This window comes from Numida meleagris, chromosome 1, assembly GCF_002078875.1.
Source record: "Numida meleagris isolate 19003 breed g44 Domestic line chromosome 1, NumMel1.0, whole genome shotgun sequence".
Taxonomy (NCBI): domain Eukaryota; kingdom Metazoa; phylum Chordata; class Aves; order Galliformes; family Numididae; genus Numida; species Numida meleagris.
Window position 1 is genome coordinate 30,531,535 of NC_034409.1, and position 19,191 is coordinate 30,550,725.

The 19,191-nt window shown below is 35.8% G+C and overlaps 1 protein-coding gene across 4 annotated transcripts in view; it reads left to right on the forward strand.

The window, feature by feature from the left end:
• TMEM117 (transmembrane protein 117) overlaps positions 1 to 19,191 on the forward strand; it is a 213,609-nt gene that overhangs the window by 136,305 nt on the left and 58,113 nt on the right. For all 4 annotated transcript variants that reach the window (XM_021384987.1, XM_021384986.1, XM_021384988.1 and 1 more), the window contains exon 5: positions 3,683 to 3,780. In XM_021384987.1, coding sequence (XP_021240662.1) covers positions 3,683 to 3,780 — 98 coding nt within the window. The remainder of the gene's footprint in view (positions 1 to 3,682; positions 3,781 to 19,191) is intronic.

Below are 19,191 nucleotides of genomic sequence, written 5' to 3' on the forward strand. Positions count from 1 at the left end.
TATGGTATCTTGATTTTCTACTTAGTGTAGTTCAGGTACCTCAGATCTCTTACTGCTTTTTGTTTGTTTGTTTGTGTTTGTTTTTCTGGATGTTTGCTTTTCTGAAGTTTTTAGAATTTTGCTTTCTGTTCTTGTTGCCTGTGTAACTGACATACTCTGAGTATGACTCTTGAGTCTCATTTTCTTTCTTTTATATGACATGATATCATCTTTCTAATAACTGCAGTGTATCATATTAAAAGGAACCATTTAATTTTCTGTAACAAAAGCTGTGAATCATAATATTTTGCTAGTAACTTAACGATAACATTATGAGTTATTTTCACAGTTAATGTGAAATGAATGTTATGAACAGTTAATAAATTTGTGTTTTTATTTGGTAAAATGAAATTTAAGATCACAAAGCAGTGCAAGGCATACTTATTCTTTTAAGGAAAATATTTTGCTGTGGCATTTGTAACTTAAAAAGTCAGTGAATGTGTATAATGAAGCTTTGTTTGTGCATTTCCATACAGTTTAGCCATTTCTCTCATGAGACTAAATAAAGTGAAAGGATATACAGTCATTATAATAGGGTCCATTTCTTTCTGAATTGAGTCAGTGTATTTAGTTGTTTAAAGTATAATATTACATCTCAGCTCTTCAAGAAAAAAAATGCATTACGTGATTACTTTGTAAGTTGCTTTCTCTGATTTATCTTGATTATGTGAGGAGCATGGATACATAGAATTACTGAAGTGATCAGTTATTTTCTATTCCTGAGTATCGGCAGTGTTTTCAAACACAATACAGTAAAAGAGAAAGAAAAGTTCACTGGCCAGTAATTGCATTTTGAAATACAGAAAGAAAACAAAATCTAAAATTATCAAACTACACACATCTCTTATTTTTATGAAAAAGAGTACCGCAGAGAGGGACTTCAGGGTCCTGGTAGACAACAGTTTGGCCATGAGACAGCAGTGTGGGCTTGTGTCCAGGAAGGCCAGTGGTGTCCTGGGGTGTATTAAAATGAACGCCGCCAGCAGGTCAAGGGAGGCTGTTCTCTCCTTCAACTTTGACCTGATAAGGCCACATCTGGAGTCCTTTGTCCAGTTCTGGGCTTCTCAATTCAAGAAAGACAGGAAATGTCTAGAGACCGTCCAGCGGAGAGCTGCAAAGACAATTAGGGGTCTGGAGCATCTGTCTCCCTTATGAAGGAAGGCAGAGAGACTCAGGACTGTTCAGCTTGAAGAAGACTGAGAAGGAATCAATATAAATTTCTAACGGATAGGGCTAGGCTCTTTTCAGTGGTGCCCAGTGACAAAACAAGGAGCAATGGGTGAAAACTGGAATGCAGGAAGTTCCATCTGAATGCAGGGAAGGACTTGTTTACATTGGGGATTACAGGGCACTGCAACAGGCTGCCCAGAGAGGTTGTGTATTCTCCTTCTCCGGAGATATTCAAAACCCACCTGGGCACTTTCCTGTGCAACCTACTATAGGGAACCTGCTTTAGCAGGGGGTTGGACTGGAGGATCTCTGGAGGTCCCTTCCAACACCTACGATTCTGTGATTCTGGATTATTAAAATGTGGAAATTAAATTAAAGCCTACAATTTTGTTTCTTCTTCCAAAATAATTCTAGCATTTTATTTTTTTTTTGGTGTTTCTGTCCAAAAAGTTATTTGCATTATGTCAGTGTTGAGTACTTTTCTCCCATAAAATGTTTTCCACAGTGACTGTCCTTGAACAAACCAGAAAATGAATTTGATTTCTCTAATGCAGAAAGTAATTGGATTTCTCTTTATGGAATGCATCCCTTTAATGACTGTCTCTGCTTCAACCGATTTCGCTGCAACTGACCTGACATTGATCTGATGATACAACTTTAAATAAATGCCAAAGCTGGGAGATAAGAGACCAACTGTCTGATATCAGAAAGAACATTTCCTGCTTCATCTTGCCATTTTTCTCAGAAAATGTCTCCTTCTTGAATGTCATTCTCATGAAATGTGCCACTAATAATTGGTCATAGAGGAGCAGATTGCATCCTTCTAGCAAATATAATAAGTATTTCCCAGAAATCCTCTGAAGCAACTAGTTTTAAAATTGAATAAAAGCTCTCAAAATAACATTGCAAGTATTTATGACTACGTAGATCCTACCTAAGTGATTAAGTGGTACTAGTGTAGTGAATTAAATCTTTACATAGTTCTTGTTCAACATTAAATATTTATCAAAATATTTAGTTAGCTTATGGGGGTCTTATAAAAAGCATTATAGCATGTTGACCCGAGAAAAGAATTACTTAGAGAAAACAATTAATAAAGGTGGTATTTCAGAATATAATGTGTTCTTTCTTCAGGCTGGCTTTAATGGAATTAGAAAATCCTAGAACGTGTATTTCTACTTATTTAACATGTTATCCTTTGGATTCAGTCCTTCAGGCTATTATGCTAAGTGCTTTTAACCGTAAATGGACTAGGAGCCAAAATTGAGAAGCTAAATTTGGTTCCTACGCGGTTTAGATTTAATCATGGTCTGTGTGTTTTTCTAACATTGTTAATGTCTGTGAAAATAGTAGCTAACTCACTACATGGTAAATTAGATCCTAAAAACATTATACTAAAACAAATTCAATGGAAAATAATAATAATTAAAAAAAGTCTTGATTTCTAGATGAACTTATTTCCTTCTGAAATTTAATTAAGAGTTATTTTCATTCTAATCAAAGCGATTAGTAATTTTCTACTCTGGTACGGGTACCAATGACAGACAGTAAGAATTTGTTCTACTTGTCTTTAGCAGCAGTCGCTCCCCCTATTTCCTTTATCTATTCAATTCTTACTCTTTATGTATAGGTGGGTTTCCACTCTCTGGAACTTTTGCACAATGGAGTTGATGAGCTTATTGTATGTAACTTTCAGTTCTTTATAGTACGGTTATCTTAAAGTAAATAAATGTGAAAACAAAGCTTTGCAGAGGTAGAAGGGCCGGAGGGGCTATTAACCTCCCACAGTTAGCTGAAAGTCATTTTTAATTCTTTTGTGTACTACGCACAAAGTAGCGCATACATATGAGTCTCTGGACAGAGAAACAGATGGTCTTTTCAGATAGGAATTAAGAAAATGAGAATAAATATTTCATATTTTTAAATTCCATGCAAGTTTTAAGGGTTTTTCGTGTCTCTGTTCCCAAGTGTGTTTTTCTTACTGATACCAGGAAGCAGGAGAAGATTATAAATGGCATATAGTGCTTAATTTGCAGGCCTGTACTCCCTGGATACAACTCTGGCTTCAAGAGTAAAAACACCGCCAATGTTGCTATTGGGGAAATGGGTCCCTGGCCCAGGCTATGCCGGAAAGCCGTACATATGTGAGTTTACATATCACCATAGGCGAAAGGAACTTACATCCTGTAGGTTGCTGTAACTCCTAGGGTAGTTCTTCTTATCTTTGGATCTCCCACAGGTTTCCTTGTTTCTCAGGGAACTACTTGCACTTCTAGGGGCTCAATATTTAGGACAGCATACTTCATGTTGACTGAAAGTAATACTGGAGATACTGTTTTTCTATTGCCTAATTACTAAAGTCATCAGAACTGAAGCAGACATGTCATAGATGAAAAGAAGTGTTCTTTGAGTCCTTCTGAGTGTCTCCTTCATGACAGTAATTTACTGTATGTTATTTCTGTTTTCTGTGTAGGTCACTGACATGATGCTTCAGGACAAACCCTACCCAGACTGGGGAAAGTCTGCCAGAGCTTTCTGGAAGAAAGGGAATGTTAGGATCATTTTATTCTGGTAGGAAAATAATAACATCAAATTATACTAAATGAAGCTTTTATAGAATATCCAAAAATGTGTCTTCTCATTCTCTGAGTCATGAAATGATGTAAAGGCAATAGAAGGCAAGAAAAGAGAAATGAAAAACATAACATTCAATCTGACAAAAAATTGATCATTGCAAAAGCTGTAAATAAGCAAACACTTCCTAAACAAAATAGTTGATGTAAAAATATAATTTTAAAATTGATTTATACTGTTTCTTTTATTACATACTTGCAACTGTTTACAATGTAGTTGCACATGTTTTGCTGCATGTGGTAATATTTAGATGTCTAATTGTCAGTTCTTTTAATTAAGGTAAGTAGGTATGTGAAAGTCCTTTTGTGACCTTTAAATTAATATGAGTAAATCTTTTTTTTTCAATTTGCACTTGAATGGGATTGCAAATAGCAAGTCAGCCACAGATTTTTAAGGAAAGTATTTAATAATCAGTACAAGAGTTGTAAGGAAATATTTGCCCATAAATGTAGTGTCTTTCAAGTAAATTCAGACCAAGCGGAACTGTTGAAATAGAACATGAATTATGCCAGGAAAAAAAATGGAAGATAGAAAATGCATAGCCTAAGAGGCAAACAAGAGGACCTTGTGGTTAAAGATTAAATAAATTGCAGAGGTTTTTTTTTCAGCTACATTAGCAGGAGAAAATCTGATGAAAACATCAGCAGACATGCTGTTGTTTTTTTAAAGAGAGAAGGGAAAGACTTCAAAGGAATTGCTACAAAGAAATTTAAGAAATTATTTAACTGAATTCTGCTACAGAAAATGCAAAGAAATAGATATAATTTTAAAATAGTAAAGGTGAGATACTGTGTTAAATTGGGCAATTAAAAGAAACAAGAGAAATCTGGAGGCTGAAAAAAATAGGAGATTCAGATGGCTGATTGTTTGCAATCAAGTCTTACAGGGAACTGATGCAAATGTTACTGTCTCTTAAAAGCTTAATGAAAAACCAAAGGCTAAAAACTGTTTTTTGTTTTGTTTTTGGTGTTTACTTGAACAAACAAGAATTATCCTACTGGCCAGTAAGCCTTAATTCAGTATTAGCTAAATGGATTGAATACGTCATTAATAATAGAATTATGAGAAAAACTGTTGATTAAATTCTGCTGAAATAAATCAGTGTAGCTGTGCTGAAAGAAAACCTTCTCTGACCTGGTAGAAGTCTTTTACTGTGTCATCAAAATAATGGATTAGGAAGAAATGCTTGATCTAATTTATTTGGACTTTAGAAAGGCTTCTGAGAAAGTTCTTCACTGAAGACAGTTAAGAAAAATAGTAAGCCCCATGGAGTCTGCTGAAATAATTTAGGAATTAGCTAGGAGATGTGCAGTGAAAGGCATAAATAAAGTAATACCTTTCTGCTACTCTCATATGAGTGGGAAGGCCCATTCTTTAATGTTAGAAATAGTATTGGCAATTTGTGTACATCATGTAGGGATGTATACATTAGTGATGTGGCAAAATCTGAAGATAAGGCAAATAATTTGAATTGGCAAATGCTGGCATGTAAGAGGGATCTTAGAAAGTTAGGTGAAAATACACTGTGATTGAAAAGATAGAGATGTGCAGGAAGGTTCAAACAGCTCCTTGTCATTGTGAGACATGCAGAGGAAGATTCTATCTCACTGTACTGGTGTTGACAAAATAAAGTGAAGCAGATGAATCTTAAAAGGCTCAGATATGTAACAAGTGGGCCAGCAATGATTAGTGTCATGTAGTTAAGTCAATAGAAAGGTCAATGTAGAACGTCAAGGTTTTTTCACCTTTGACTAAAGAATGGCCTTGTCCTCTAAAGGACTGTAAAGGAGATTAATTAAGAGTCAAGAAGAAAAACCCACCTTAGTTCCTTAATTACACAGAATGGAAGGATGGAAAAAAGCTTAAAAGTAAGATAAAATGATAAAGAGTTTTCAAATTTATATGCCAGATATGGAGAATAAGAAGATATTCTTGAAAGCACATTTATGTTGTTGCAAAAGGTGTTATGACTTCTTGCAGTCTGAAATGTTATAAACGTTTTTTTTTTTCAAATAATATTCACAGTAACAAAAACTATGAACAGTTTAAAATTGAGATAAAATAATAAAAAGTTAATTATTTTTGTGACTGATTCTCATACTGAAGAGTATGCTTAGTGGAGTTTTAGTAGCCTGAAGTGTGGCATAAATGCTTTTATTTTTAGCTTTAAGCAGGGAACTAAAATCACCCTGTGCAGAAGTCTACATTCTGTGCAGACATTTAGACGTATTACTAAAAACAGTAAAAAATAGACTTATTTTTCCTTACAAATAGGAAAAATGAAGAGCAGTGAATTAAAGTATTGATAAAGTCATGCACAATAACGAGACACATTTGTATTTCATTTGTTATTATTTAAGTAGGGTGATGTGAGCAGCCTCCTTTCTGAAATGTTCCAAGTGAACTAACCTTGATAGTATGAGCTACACAGATACTGGTATGCCAAAATTTGTTTATTCAAGATGTTTCTTACTGGCACACCTGTTTTGCAGAGATAGCGTAATTCAGTACACTGTATTTATTTATTCCAAATACTAGATATGTGATGCACAGTTTAAAGTGTTTGACGAAATGAAAATATTGGATACCCACTGGACTGGTTTTTCTGGTAACTTCATGTTTACTTTCAGGTTTTTCTTCATGAAATTAGAAATTGTCTCTAAACATACCAAAGACAGATGGATTGTCTCAGGGATAGAGACATCATCCACTTGTTTTTAACAGTTGTCCATGTAATAACTTTGTGTTTCTTGTTTGTCATTCTCTTTCTAACATGCATTAGTCCAAGTTAGGGGCTGACCTGCTGCAAAGGAGCTCTGCAGAGAAGGACCTTTCTGTCCTGATGGACAGCCAGCCATGAGTCATCAGTATGCCCTTGTGGCCGAGAAGGCCAGTGGTATCCTCGGGCGTGTTACAAATAATGTGGCCAGCAGGTTGAGGGAGGTGATCCTCCCCCTCTACTCTGCCCTGATGAGGCCACATCTGGAGCACTGTGTCCAGTTCTGGGATTCCCGGTTCAAGGAAGACAGGGAACTTCCAGAGAGTGTTCTGCAGAGGGCTACAAAGATGACTGGGATCTGGAGTGTCTCCTTTTTGAGGAAGGACTGTGAGAGCTCAGACTGTTCAGCCTGGAGAAGAGAAGACTGATGGTGTATCTTATCAATGCTTGTAAATATCTAAAGGGCCAGAGTCAAGAGGATGAGACCAGGCTCTTTTTGGTGGTGGCCAGTGACAGAAGAAGGGGCAAAGGGTGAAAACTGTAATACAAGAAGTTCCATCTGAACACGAAGAAAAACTTTGTTATTGTGGGAGTGAGGGAGCACTAGAACAGGCTGCCCAGAGAGGTTGTGGAGTCTCCTCTGGAGATATTCAAAATCTGCCGGGATACTTTCCTGTGTAACGTGGTATAGGGAACATGCTTTAGTAGGTGGGTTGGACTCGGTGATCTCCAGAAGTCCTTTCCAGCCCCTACGATTCTGTGGTTCTGTGATTTGGAAATATTTTCAGCTTTCCAATGCAGCTAATTAGTAAAGATTTTTATTTAGCTTATCCTTCACTGTTTCAAATCATTCCTTGGGAGCACTGTCAGCAACCAGTTCTTGGTTGTTCCTGAGGATTCTGGCTGCCTCTTGAATTTCTTCAAAACATGATTCTTCCACAGACAACTAAGTAAAAAATATCCATTTGCTATTTGTACTTGTCTAGTCCATCAGTAAGTGGTTTATTGAAGTACTTTATACTTTTTTTTATAGCTTTTTGGTTTTGTTTTTAATAAAAAAATCTCCATTTTGGGAATATACAGCTCTGCTGATGGCTTATTTCACCATGCAGAGGCACCTTTGTATAATGTTATTATGGTCTGTGTTACATTGTACAGGGATTGGGCAAGATGGCTTTTAGATTGCGCTGAAATATCTGGAATGGTGGTAAAAGTAGGATGGTACAGGTAGGTCTGTAGTCTACAAAAGGAAGATAGGAGTAGAATATTAAATATCTGCACCATCTAGTAATCCGATGAGGCTGTGGTAGAGTAATAACTCTCTTCAGTGCTCTGCAAAGTTACCGGTGTGAATTGAAATAGCTTAATTTATATTTTTGGATGTGTTGATAATTTTTCTTATTTAGAAGGGATGTGTTATATATGAAATGCAAGGATTGTCATTTTTAAAAAGCTACAAGAAAAAAAGAGTTGTTAAATTCAGGCAAACAAAGATCTCGGACAAGACTAACGATGAGCAAATAACAGTAGCTTCTGATAAGTTAAATAAACCACTCAGATCATTAGTTACTTTTAATGTATGGGTATTTGATGAAGCAGAGAGATGTACAGTGTAAGCAGACTGGTTATTTTCTGAACAGTTTTTGATTCCTTTGGAATGCTAAGTGCATCCTATTCTAAAAGTCTCTTTTTATAAGGAAACCATTTGTTAAGATAGGATAAAGACAATTGAATATATTATAAAGTGAGCTGCAAAAGGAAGAATATAGTGTTAAGACAGTCCATGAAAAATTACTTAAAACTGACTTAGTTACGGAATCTCTCTTTTGCACAAAACAAGAGCTGATTCTTTTAAGATCTCAGTAAGAAAGACACAGACACTCAAGGATGGTTAACTGGTTTATTGAGCAGAAGCTGGAAATTATAGAAAAGGTGACAGGAATCTAATGTCCCTTTTGATGTTCAGGAACTCAGCTACTGCAGGATATGCTCTTTACACTGCTTTCTGTGGCAGCCCACCAAACCCAGTGAGGCCTCAACCATATCAGTCATAACATCACCAGGAGATCTCTGGGCAGTGCATACTGTTCAGTTAATAGAGGAAGGACTCAAATACTCTCTCTTGATAAATTGTTCCAATATTAATTGTCCTCAGATTTTCCTATCAGAGGATAAGGAGATTATAGTGAGCAAGATGTAAAGAGTTCAGCATATGAACTTTTAACTGTAGGGAAAAACAGAACATGAACAATAAGAAATGAGATTACTGGAAGAAAGGATAAGAGCTGCTAGGATCTGTGTAACCAGAGAAGAGAAAAATGATATGCAGGAGTAGATTATCAAAATGGTGGAGTGTAGAGATAACAGTGGATTGTGCAGCTGCATATTGATCGCAGACAGGGTAACAGAATAATATACACCAGCCCCCTGTCTGAATATGCAAGTACCATGCTGGAATCTGTTTCTGTGGTGTCCCCAGCAATACATTTCTTGTACATACACACAATGATCAGTCTTCATTGGTGCAGTAGTGTGTCTGCCAGAGGATACTTGCCCAAAGTAATAGGAGAGAACATACCGTCTTGGAGAAGAAATAAAATGATGTGGAAAATTATAAAATAGTGATTCTCTATGTTCTCTACGTTTGGAAACTGAATAATATTCTTGTAGTATGTGTTTCCATAAGCTCTGTAGCTTTCTTTAATGAAAAGCAAGACTGCATGTGCTCAGAAATTTATTAATAATTAAGCTACTTTGATTCAGCAAGTTCGTAATATAGTTTTAAAAGCTTTTATTCAAATTAATTGCTCTGAGTTACTACAGGCTACTAAGTCATATACATCTGTTATATTGATAGAAGATTGTGTTAAACATGGTTTTCTGTAGGATTTTTAATTGGACAATATTTTAAACCCTGAGACTCAAAGAAACTTCTTTATACAATAGAGAAACGTGTCTCCCACACAGAAATGAAAGATAGTTCCTTTCAGTGATTTTCTGTTATGCACCTAATTAAGTGTTTGGTTTGATAAGTCAAATTTCTGTGTTCTGTGCTTTCATAGTCAGGATGATAAATGTGTACTGGACAACTGTGTTCATTTCAATTATATGAATGTAGTTCATATATTTGTTTAAAAGACAGCTTCTTAAAACATCCATTATTTTCATTATAGTCTGCACTGAGAAAAGCTAATTAGATATTACAGTTTTGCCAACCTAAATTACATTCTAATCCAAAGAAAACAAACCTCTTACTAAGTTTGTGTAAAGGTTCCTATGCTGCAGTCATACAAATACAACTGCACAAAGCAACAAAATAATTATGTTTATGTATAGTGAAATATGCATTCATACACATACATTATTATCTCTGTATTTTGAAATTTTAAAAGTTTATTTATTAATTCTTTCACACTTAAATTATTTACCTTGCAATAGGATACTCAGTTCTGGACTGAAACTTGGAATAACTTAGAAGGGAAGGAAGATTTCCCAGTAAATATTGTAAATATTGTAGGTCAAAAGAGCATATAAGTAATTTACAGTATTGGTGTTCCCAGTAAGTCTTTCATCCTGATGCTATAACTGAACTGATGTCAATGGTTTATGGGCGTTTGGCCCGGTTCCGTGATGAATGGGACAGGGGACCCACGGGCCCACGCCCCAGGAAAAGGGAAAAGGGAAAAAGGGTAAGGAGATGGCCCTGAGAGCAAAGAAACAGAGGCAACAATCTGAGGAAAAACAAACTAATTTACTAAGTAAGATATCAGAATGCAAAACAACACACTATAATACAATATAATTACAATTTAAGCTGATAAATCCAATACAGACAGAGAGAAAATGTCCCAAAATCAAGGTAGGCCTTACTCTACTACCGACGATAAGATGGCTGGAGAGCGAGGTGCTGCCAAGACAAGAGACGGGCGGAAAAAGGGACGAGGTCTCGTGATCTGCACATTTTTATCTTTTCCCTCTGGCCGGAAATGGTAACAGAAGAGCAAAGTACCCTGGAAATGTAGTAGTCCTTCTCTTCTGAGAACCAGGTACATACACTACATGATGTTATGATGTGGAATACCAATAACCGAAAACCATAAAACCATGACAACTGAGTAACTTCATTTTGGCCTCCAAATAAGCAAGAAAACAAACAAGTTCCTTGTTATTGACTTTCAGTCACAATACAAAATGTTCGCTTTCACAGAGGATTTATATTGAACAATTTGACTACTAATCTGGGCAGGCATTGTTAAATGTATTTTGAGAAGATGAAACTGTCTATGAATAGTAATTGTTACATTTAGTCTGGCAATCAAGAAGTAACACACCATTTGTCAAGAGATGACTAAAATATTTTTGATAGCATTCATTTAATTTACCGGTAAACTCTGCAGTAAGATTACAATTATTAACACATCTTGAAAATAAATTATGATGATCCAGACCAACTTTCCTTCATACAAATGGTGTTCAGTGGTTCTTCTTAATTTTCGCTTAACCATCCTACACTATATTACTTGGAAATATATTATTATCTGAAATATTCATACAGAGGTTTTTGTTCAAATCCATGTTTGATCCTGTTCAGATTCTTTTTGGGTCTTAACGATTATTTTCTTATTTTGATAGCACAGTGCTATTACACTGTCTAGTATGGAAAAGTAAGAGTGGTCAGATCTCACAAGAATGGTTCAAGCTTGAACAACAACATGAGTCAGACCCCTTTCTAGGACTGTTTGTTTTGACCTCATTCTCTCATGCTTTTCACCCCCTCCTCTGTCTATGAAGAGCACAGAGTCAGTAATTCAGGGCTGTTCCGTGAGTCTGCTCTACCCACTGAGCTCTTGTTTTCAGCTGGAAGAGTTGTTCAGTCCCTCCGTTAAGATGCTTCTGCCTCCCCACTGATTTCTAGTGCAAGCGATAGCTCCAGTCTCTGGCAAAAAACATCCATCCCTTTCCCTTCTCTTTCTCTCCTTCATTGCCTTCCTTCCACATAACAATAACCCAAAAACTTCCAATACATGCAAGAGGAAAGGAACAAGGCAGAACCTGGGTTTCTAAGCCAACTGTGAGGTGTTTGGCTTCCAAGACAGTATTTACTGCTCTGACACTGTAGCCTGTCTCAACTTTTCCTGTCTTTTCTAAGAAAAGACAAGTTGATACGGGCATCGTGGAAAATGCAGTCAGTCCACAGGTCATCCCAGGTAGATGCTTTGCATGATATTACTTATGCATGAACAGAGAGAATGTATCCATATGTGAGGGAGAGTATGTGAACCTCCCATCTGTCTCACCTGTCAAGGAAGAAGTTTGTATCTTGCCTATGTCAGTCTATATTTGGGAGGGATATAGCCTACATTTTGCCCCACACTAGTTGTGATAGAAAGAATAGTGAAATAAGGGAGCCTTGAGATCTCAGATTCAAAAGTCACTATCACTATGAAGTGACTTTGGCATGAAGATTAGATTTGTTAAATGTATTTTGTTCAAGTTACAAAAAGCGATCACATTCTCTTATTTATTTATTCTTTTGATGGTGAGTCCTACAGATCAAAAAAAAATGTATACTCTTTCATATTTGTGTCTATGAATAAAAGAAGGGTTGGCAGAGAGGGAGAAGGAGTGTAACGTGGCAGTTAACTCTCATATGATGTAGGACACACATGTACATCCAGCTCCACATCCACACTATAGACAGCAACAGAGGTGAGTGAGGGAGCTCTCGTGACCCACTGTAAAATGCCATTACCCTGCTAAGTTCTAGTGTTGAAGGATTTCATATACTGGTGCAGTAAAAAAAATTCGTAGACCATTCTTACTGAAAGCTACTAATACAAAACAGAGAAAAGGAATACCCATTCACAATGGTGGGTTTAGGATTAGGCCTGTAAACTTTTGTTTCACCTTTGATTTGGCTTATATTCTTTCAACTGTTGTAGTACCCTTGTATTTTATAGCATACCTTTTCAGTTGCTCAGCTTGTTTAAAGTTTTTGAGTTATATTTGGTATGTAGTTGCTGTCTTCAATAGCTGATAGTCTGTTAGAGAAAGAGACTGTTTTTATTCCTACATAATTGCTAGATCCCTAAGTATAGCCCTCATAATTGGATGGATATGGCAACTCATCTTCACCTCTTAAAAAGTACATTTTATTCTATCCCTGTTAGTGAGCAAGAGGTATATCACGAACAGTTACTAAAAATATTTTATCCAAAGTGTAGCTTTAATAAAACTTCTTAAAGTGCAGTGTCTGCAATGCTTCAGTAATAATGGCCCTTCTAAATGAAAATGCTTTCACAAAATCACATTCTATGCCAAAAAAAGAAAATCTGTAATGCTTAGATGAAAATTTCCCTTAGCAGAATTCAGAAGTTCTTTTCTTTGAAGTAGTCAAATGCAGTCCTTCATTCAGACACAGAGGCAGTGTAGATGTTGCACCAAGTCCTATATTGGCTTCATCTGCACTGAAGCTAAAAGTTTCCACTGACTTTGCTGAGCAGGAGACACCCCTGCCACCTCCCAGGCCCCAAGGAAGATCTGCCAGGAGAACTGCAGGGTCACTGATGTGGTTGGTTGTTCTGTTACTGTTCTCTTTCTGATTGTTTTACCTTCCTTCCTCTTCTGCAATATAAATTCATTTGTTATTAACAAAAACACCTTCAATCTTTAGTATTTACACTTAGTGTATTTCTAGATGCATTGTAGAATTAGGATGAGTATCAGAAAATTACATAATTATGTGTGCATTATGTAATCACGTAAGCGTAAGAAAATGCTGAAAGTTGAATTGTAATAACATGTAGTCAAATAATTGTGACTCCCACCCCAAAAACAGAAGTTACAAGTATTGCAGTTAGATCAGCATGCACCCTGTGAGCTATTACTGATACAGCAAAAAAAAAAAAACATTTCAGGTTATCAGAGTAGAAATTCCTATCTTGAGCCCTTGCTTAAGCATGCTAAGGCCTGGTAAAATCGTAGTCCAGAACATGGTCTGACTGACTCAAACTTAAGACTGTTTGGAGAATCCGTAATGAGTCCATGCTTCGTGGAGAAGATGCAGCCTCAGCCAATGGCTTTGTGCAAGATGGGCATTCTGAAAAGCCACAGAATTCGAAGGAGATCAGGAAATGAGTGCTTCAGCTGCTGGTGCTCACAGCCATAGTTCACGGACTCTGTCATGGCTAGATTCCAAAAATCAATTCAGTTTTGTAAGATAAATGTGGTGATTAGAGCAATCATATTATTTCCCTTCCTGGAATCCAGGAATACTTTTTTAAACCTGTATTTCTCCATAATTCATGTTTCAACTTGTGCATTAGAATTTGCTGATGTATTTAGCTGAAATCTGGACTCATCATCTTTTTCATATTCCCATATTTCCTATAAATACTCAATATTTGCATGTTCTGGATTGGAAAGCACATAGGAGCCATTTCAATGAATGTAATTACTCAATTAAAACTAATGTTTCGGAATGTGCTTAACAAAACCATGAAGGTGAATATACATGCTACTAATTAGACCTTGTAAATAACCTCCATTTAGGATATAAAGAGAATTTGTTCTGCTTCTTCCTTGCTTTTCTACTTTGAAAAAAAATCAGTAGAGCTTAAAAATTAACAGAATCAGTTGACAACCACCTAAATCAAGACATACAACTCTAAAATATCGTTTTCAGCTTGGATAACATAAAGAGAATATTGTGGCCATATTTTTATTTCAAATAATTTCAAATTGCATATTTTCTGTCTGTAATTGTGACAGCAGAGAAAACAACAGCTCAGACAAAGAATAGATTATATTGTAAATAATATCACTTTGAACAATTGTTAACAAAAAGAGCCTCTGAGTTTTTTGTTTCATAATAGATGTTTTGATGCTTTACCATCTTTTCTGTTTTTTTTTTTAGTAACACTTAAAAAATTATGGTAGCAGTTAAGTGCTGGTTTAATTTCAGACTACGTATCTTTGAGGTACTTTCTCTAGATGGAAGTTATCCCAGTGAACATGATGAGTTTGTCATATGGAGTAATCGAAATTAAGAGCGTCAGTAAACACTGTAAACAAAAATAGCATTATCATGGTATCAAATATTTTCCATCTTTTTAGAATCTTTACCTACTGAAATCAATGATCTTTTCCTTGAAAAAAAACCTTGACTGCAGTTTACTGTTGTTTGTCTTGTATTGCTGATTACTTTAGTACATTGGTGAGCGCAGCAATGATCCTCATGCAGAGGATTTCAATGGGAAGGATGTCAGCCCTTCTTGTCCATGATGGCCAAAGGCATAAAGCAAATCCAGGGGCAACCTTCTGAAAACCTATATTCAGTCTGAGAGAGACACATTTTTTTGGAAGCTTTGTTTCTTGCACTCTAGGTCATTGCTTCCCCATTTCTTTTTAAAATACCCTCCCAGAAACTACCAGTTCTGTCACAGAGTAACTTTAATTTAATTTAATTAAAGAAAAAATATACAGTTTGGAAGGTGGAAGACAAAGGCCAAAAGAAGGTCAAAAATGACATTAAAACTGAAGAGAAATTCATGTCAATTTCCTACCTTGCTAATGCAGCTTTAATTTATTTAAAGATGCGCTGAAAATAAAATCACAACAATTCTTATTTTTAAAGATACTGTGTATAGCTTTCTCCCAGTGCTCAATAAATGTTCTCTTTGAGAGTTCATGACTGCATTATTTCTGGCACAAACTCTTGGACCTATCAGCTTTATCATACAGTTGTAAGATAAGTAGAATATGCCTTTTTTTCTTTTTCTTTTCTTTCTTTCTTTCTCTGCCTGCTCATGGTCTGAATCCATCATTTAGATGGATTCTTTTAAAGTTTTATTTGAATTTTTACATAATTGGAACATAGTGGAAACTTTTAATAATGAAGTGCCCTAAGGTCTCACTATTATGAACCGAACCAAATAATTTTTAAATTTTAGTAGATTAATTTCCTATAAGCAATCACCCATGACCACTGTTCCAAAACAAACAACAATTGAAAATGCATTCATTTAGGCTCTCCACCCTGCTGGTATTGTGCAGCCCAACAACAAGTGAACTCTTCACCCTGAGGAGGTTTGAGTCTGGAATTCAAGTTTTAAAAAGAAAAATAACTCAGAAGTGCATTAAATCCCTCATCTACAAATGCAATTTGCTGCTCACACAAGGCAGGATGTCAGTAAAAAAATAACACTTGACACATGCTCAGCCTCAAGTTATTTGCGTTCTTTGATGTGACCTAATTGACTAAAGTATTCCAGGCCTATTCGCATAGTGCAGAAAGCTAGGTCTTGGTCAAGGAAATAAAGGGAGGCATGTTTTCAATGACAGTAAACAAGCTGGAAAGATCTCATTTGACTTTTAAATGATACATTGAGTTGCAAGAGCTGTAGTTTAGGTAGGAAATAATAATCTTCAAACTGAGTAAATTTTATGTGGACAATCTGGAGAAAGACACCGTGTACAATGGCAGTGTCATTCTTAGCGCACTGGTGCTCAGGATGACACTTCTCTCAAAGGCAGGCCCACGGCAGGCCCGAGTTTCTTGTCCTAGCTCCTCTGCAGTGTTCTATCACGTGAAGTCTTAACATAACCATGCTACTAAACCTTAAAAGATAACACAGCTTCAACAGTTTTCAGGGATTCCTCCGATGTATTATATAAGCTTGACCAAGCTGCATGAGCATACATCCATTATAATGAAATATACTGTGAATGTTTTCATCTTGAGAGTAGTAGTACTGATGTTATTTTAAATGTATAAATCCAGAGGCTTTAAGCCTGCAAAGCCTTGAATGTTCAGGCTATCCAGGAAGACAGATGGTGCCCAGTGAGATTCTTGGGATTGTTTCCTCAGGGCGGTATACTTAAGATGTTAACTGCCACAGTTTAACCATACTCGTCCTTAATAACTTGAACTGGAAAAGTTTTAGTTCACAGTAGAATAATTTACACTTCACAACATTGTGCTTGTTTGAAGAAGACCTTTGAAACATTTAGCTTTTCCCCTTGTGCGCAGCCAATTTGATAAAATTATTTGAACTTCTTAAGTTTTATTTTTATGCAATGTAAAAAATTTTTACTTGCTCCCAAAGCAAATTAATTTACATGATGAAAGCATCTGGTATGTAATAATACTATTTCAAAGAAAGATTATATTATGTTTCAAAAAGATGGGGCTTTTTACTCAAAATTAAACTTTGCATTAAAGTTTTGGTTAGCAGAATTTTTCAGCCAATTGTATAATTTCCAGCTGTTGCTACCTGAAAGATTTCCCTGAAGGGTTATTTTGGTGTCTTCATCCAGAAGTGCCACTTTCTTCATGTGCCACAAATGCTTCAATGACTACAATATATTTTGGCTAGTTTCAAGAAGCATACGTTCTCTTTTAATCTCTACACAACCTCAATTAGTGTTCAGGTCAGTAAGTGGGAAGACATTTATGGAATCAATCATTTTGTGTTAAGGAGTACACATACTGCAAGTGTACTAATGGAATGGAAATAATGCCTGGAACATCTCCAGAAGAGTCGTAGTCTCAATGGAGCAATTAAATATGTATGAACAGTGTTTGCATTGAAGTTCAAACACATCAGCCTGAGGCTTATATTTTTGGTTTAATTTATTCACCACCTTTCTGTGTACTGCTGCTTGATGCTCCAAAAACACTTCTGCACGCTGCCTCCTGCATCGTCTATGTGTCCACAGACTGACAGATACAGTGGCAGTTACCATTTTTAATAGCCATCTCAGGAGCAAGGAGTAGACTGTAGTAGAACTGTGCAGTGTTATTATTCAGGTTAGTAGATTTTGTTCATTAATATATTCCTCTACCATTCATGGTAGGGAAAGTGATCTTCAGAATTAATTCAGACAGCGTTTCAGTATTTAACAAAACTTCGTAGCCTGAACACTCTGGCATTAATAGGTCTTCAAATTAGGGTATTGCACGATATGTCCTGTATTACATGTCTTCTTATCACTGCTTTTATCCTTCATGAAAGAGATGCTTATACTATATCTAGAGGCTGCTTTTCAGTATTGTCAGTGAATACTGGAGCTCTTTAAAAAGGTAGTGGTGATATTTCCTGATAATTACAGTTCTTTGCAAAATGTATGAAGGAACAAATGCTATTTTCAGTATTAAATCAAACTAAAGTATTTGGGGATTTGTAAAGAGATTTTGTTTCTTTTCATGACTCTTGGTTCTGTATTTTGTCACTGATCAGAGAGCACCAGCATATTGGTTGGTTCATTTGTTATCAGTTCATAAAGTATGAATAAATGGGATTGTCATATAACTAAGCTTTGAGCTATCTGAGCAGTCAGCCTCTTAAAAGGATTACTGGTAGTGTAATTACTTGCAGAAAATGTATATGTGTGTCTCCCATGTGAAAACAACACTATCTTAATATGCTGTTTAAGCAACAATATTAGTAGTATGAGAGCATACACTACTGATGGATAATGGCATAGTGAAGCCAAGATATTTATGTAAAGTAAACACTGAACTAAGACCAGAAATGTAGTTTTGTTTCTTTAGCTAGTTTCAAGGCTGTTTTTGAAACATATCTTACTTTCTAATTATACTGTAGTTATTTTATTAAATGCAAAGAGTTGTGAGGCCTCAAAGCTTCCAACAGAATTTCTTCTAGTCTGGAGAAAAATCTGTTTATATCCATTAATAGCAGCTATAAAACAGCTAATAGTAATATCACTAATACTCACAAAAAATGAGGTGCTAATATGGCCTCTGTTACTGGAGATGCCAGGGATATTTCATGGGACTGCCCCCAGATCATCCTAGTTTCTAAAGAAGCAGAATCAATTTAGTATCTTCAGTTCAGGCATAGAACGAATGATCTTGGTGATGCAAAATTGAGGAAAACTCTTTGCTTGTGAGAAGTGGTGGTCAATGTCTTTTGATATATACTTTAACAATCAAGTTGGTTGACTTTTCCTAGTGAGAAGAAATGTCCCCATAAGTATATCAAAATAAACATCAGAACTTCATATTTTTGAAATCAGTGGTGAAAGTCCAGTAGTCTTCAATGGAAGTGTAGTATTCTTTTGGATACTGACAGCTTTTTTTTTTCCAGTTAATTCTAGTGGAGATGTTTTTCCTACAGTACTTAATAAGCTCCATAGCATCCATGCTGATAGATTTTTGAAACATACACTGACAAGTATACTGTTTGATTGGTTTAGTCTTAAATACTTCCTTCCTTCACTTTGACAGCATTTCCCTCTTGCAGCTTCTGTATTTCATTCTTTGTTCTGTTCATTCACATTTTTTTAATTCAGTAAACAAAATTTTGATGTGTAGTATATGTTTCTCCTTGTGGGTTTGGTTAGGTTTTCTTTGTTTCCACTTCATCATCTTCCTTTTTCCATCCATTTATTGAGTTTTACTATTGGTTCATTGTTGTTTCTTTTTTTTTTTTTTCCTTAAAGGCTTATTTTCTGATTTTGAGTAATAATAATATTCCTAAAATTCATATCCTTGTGATGTTTGTATCATAATCCTGGCTGTTATTTCTTTTGATATATGGGCAAATAATTGGGTTTTCTCAGTGTAAGAAGTTGTATGATTACTCTTGGTAGCATGGCATTCTAAA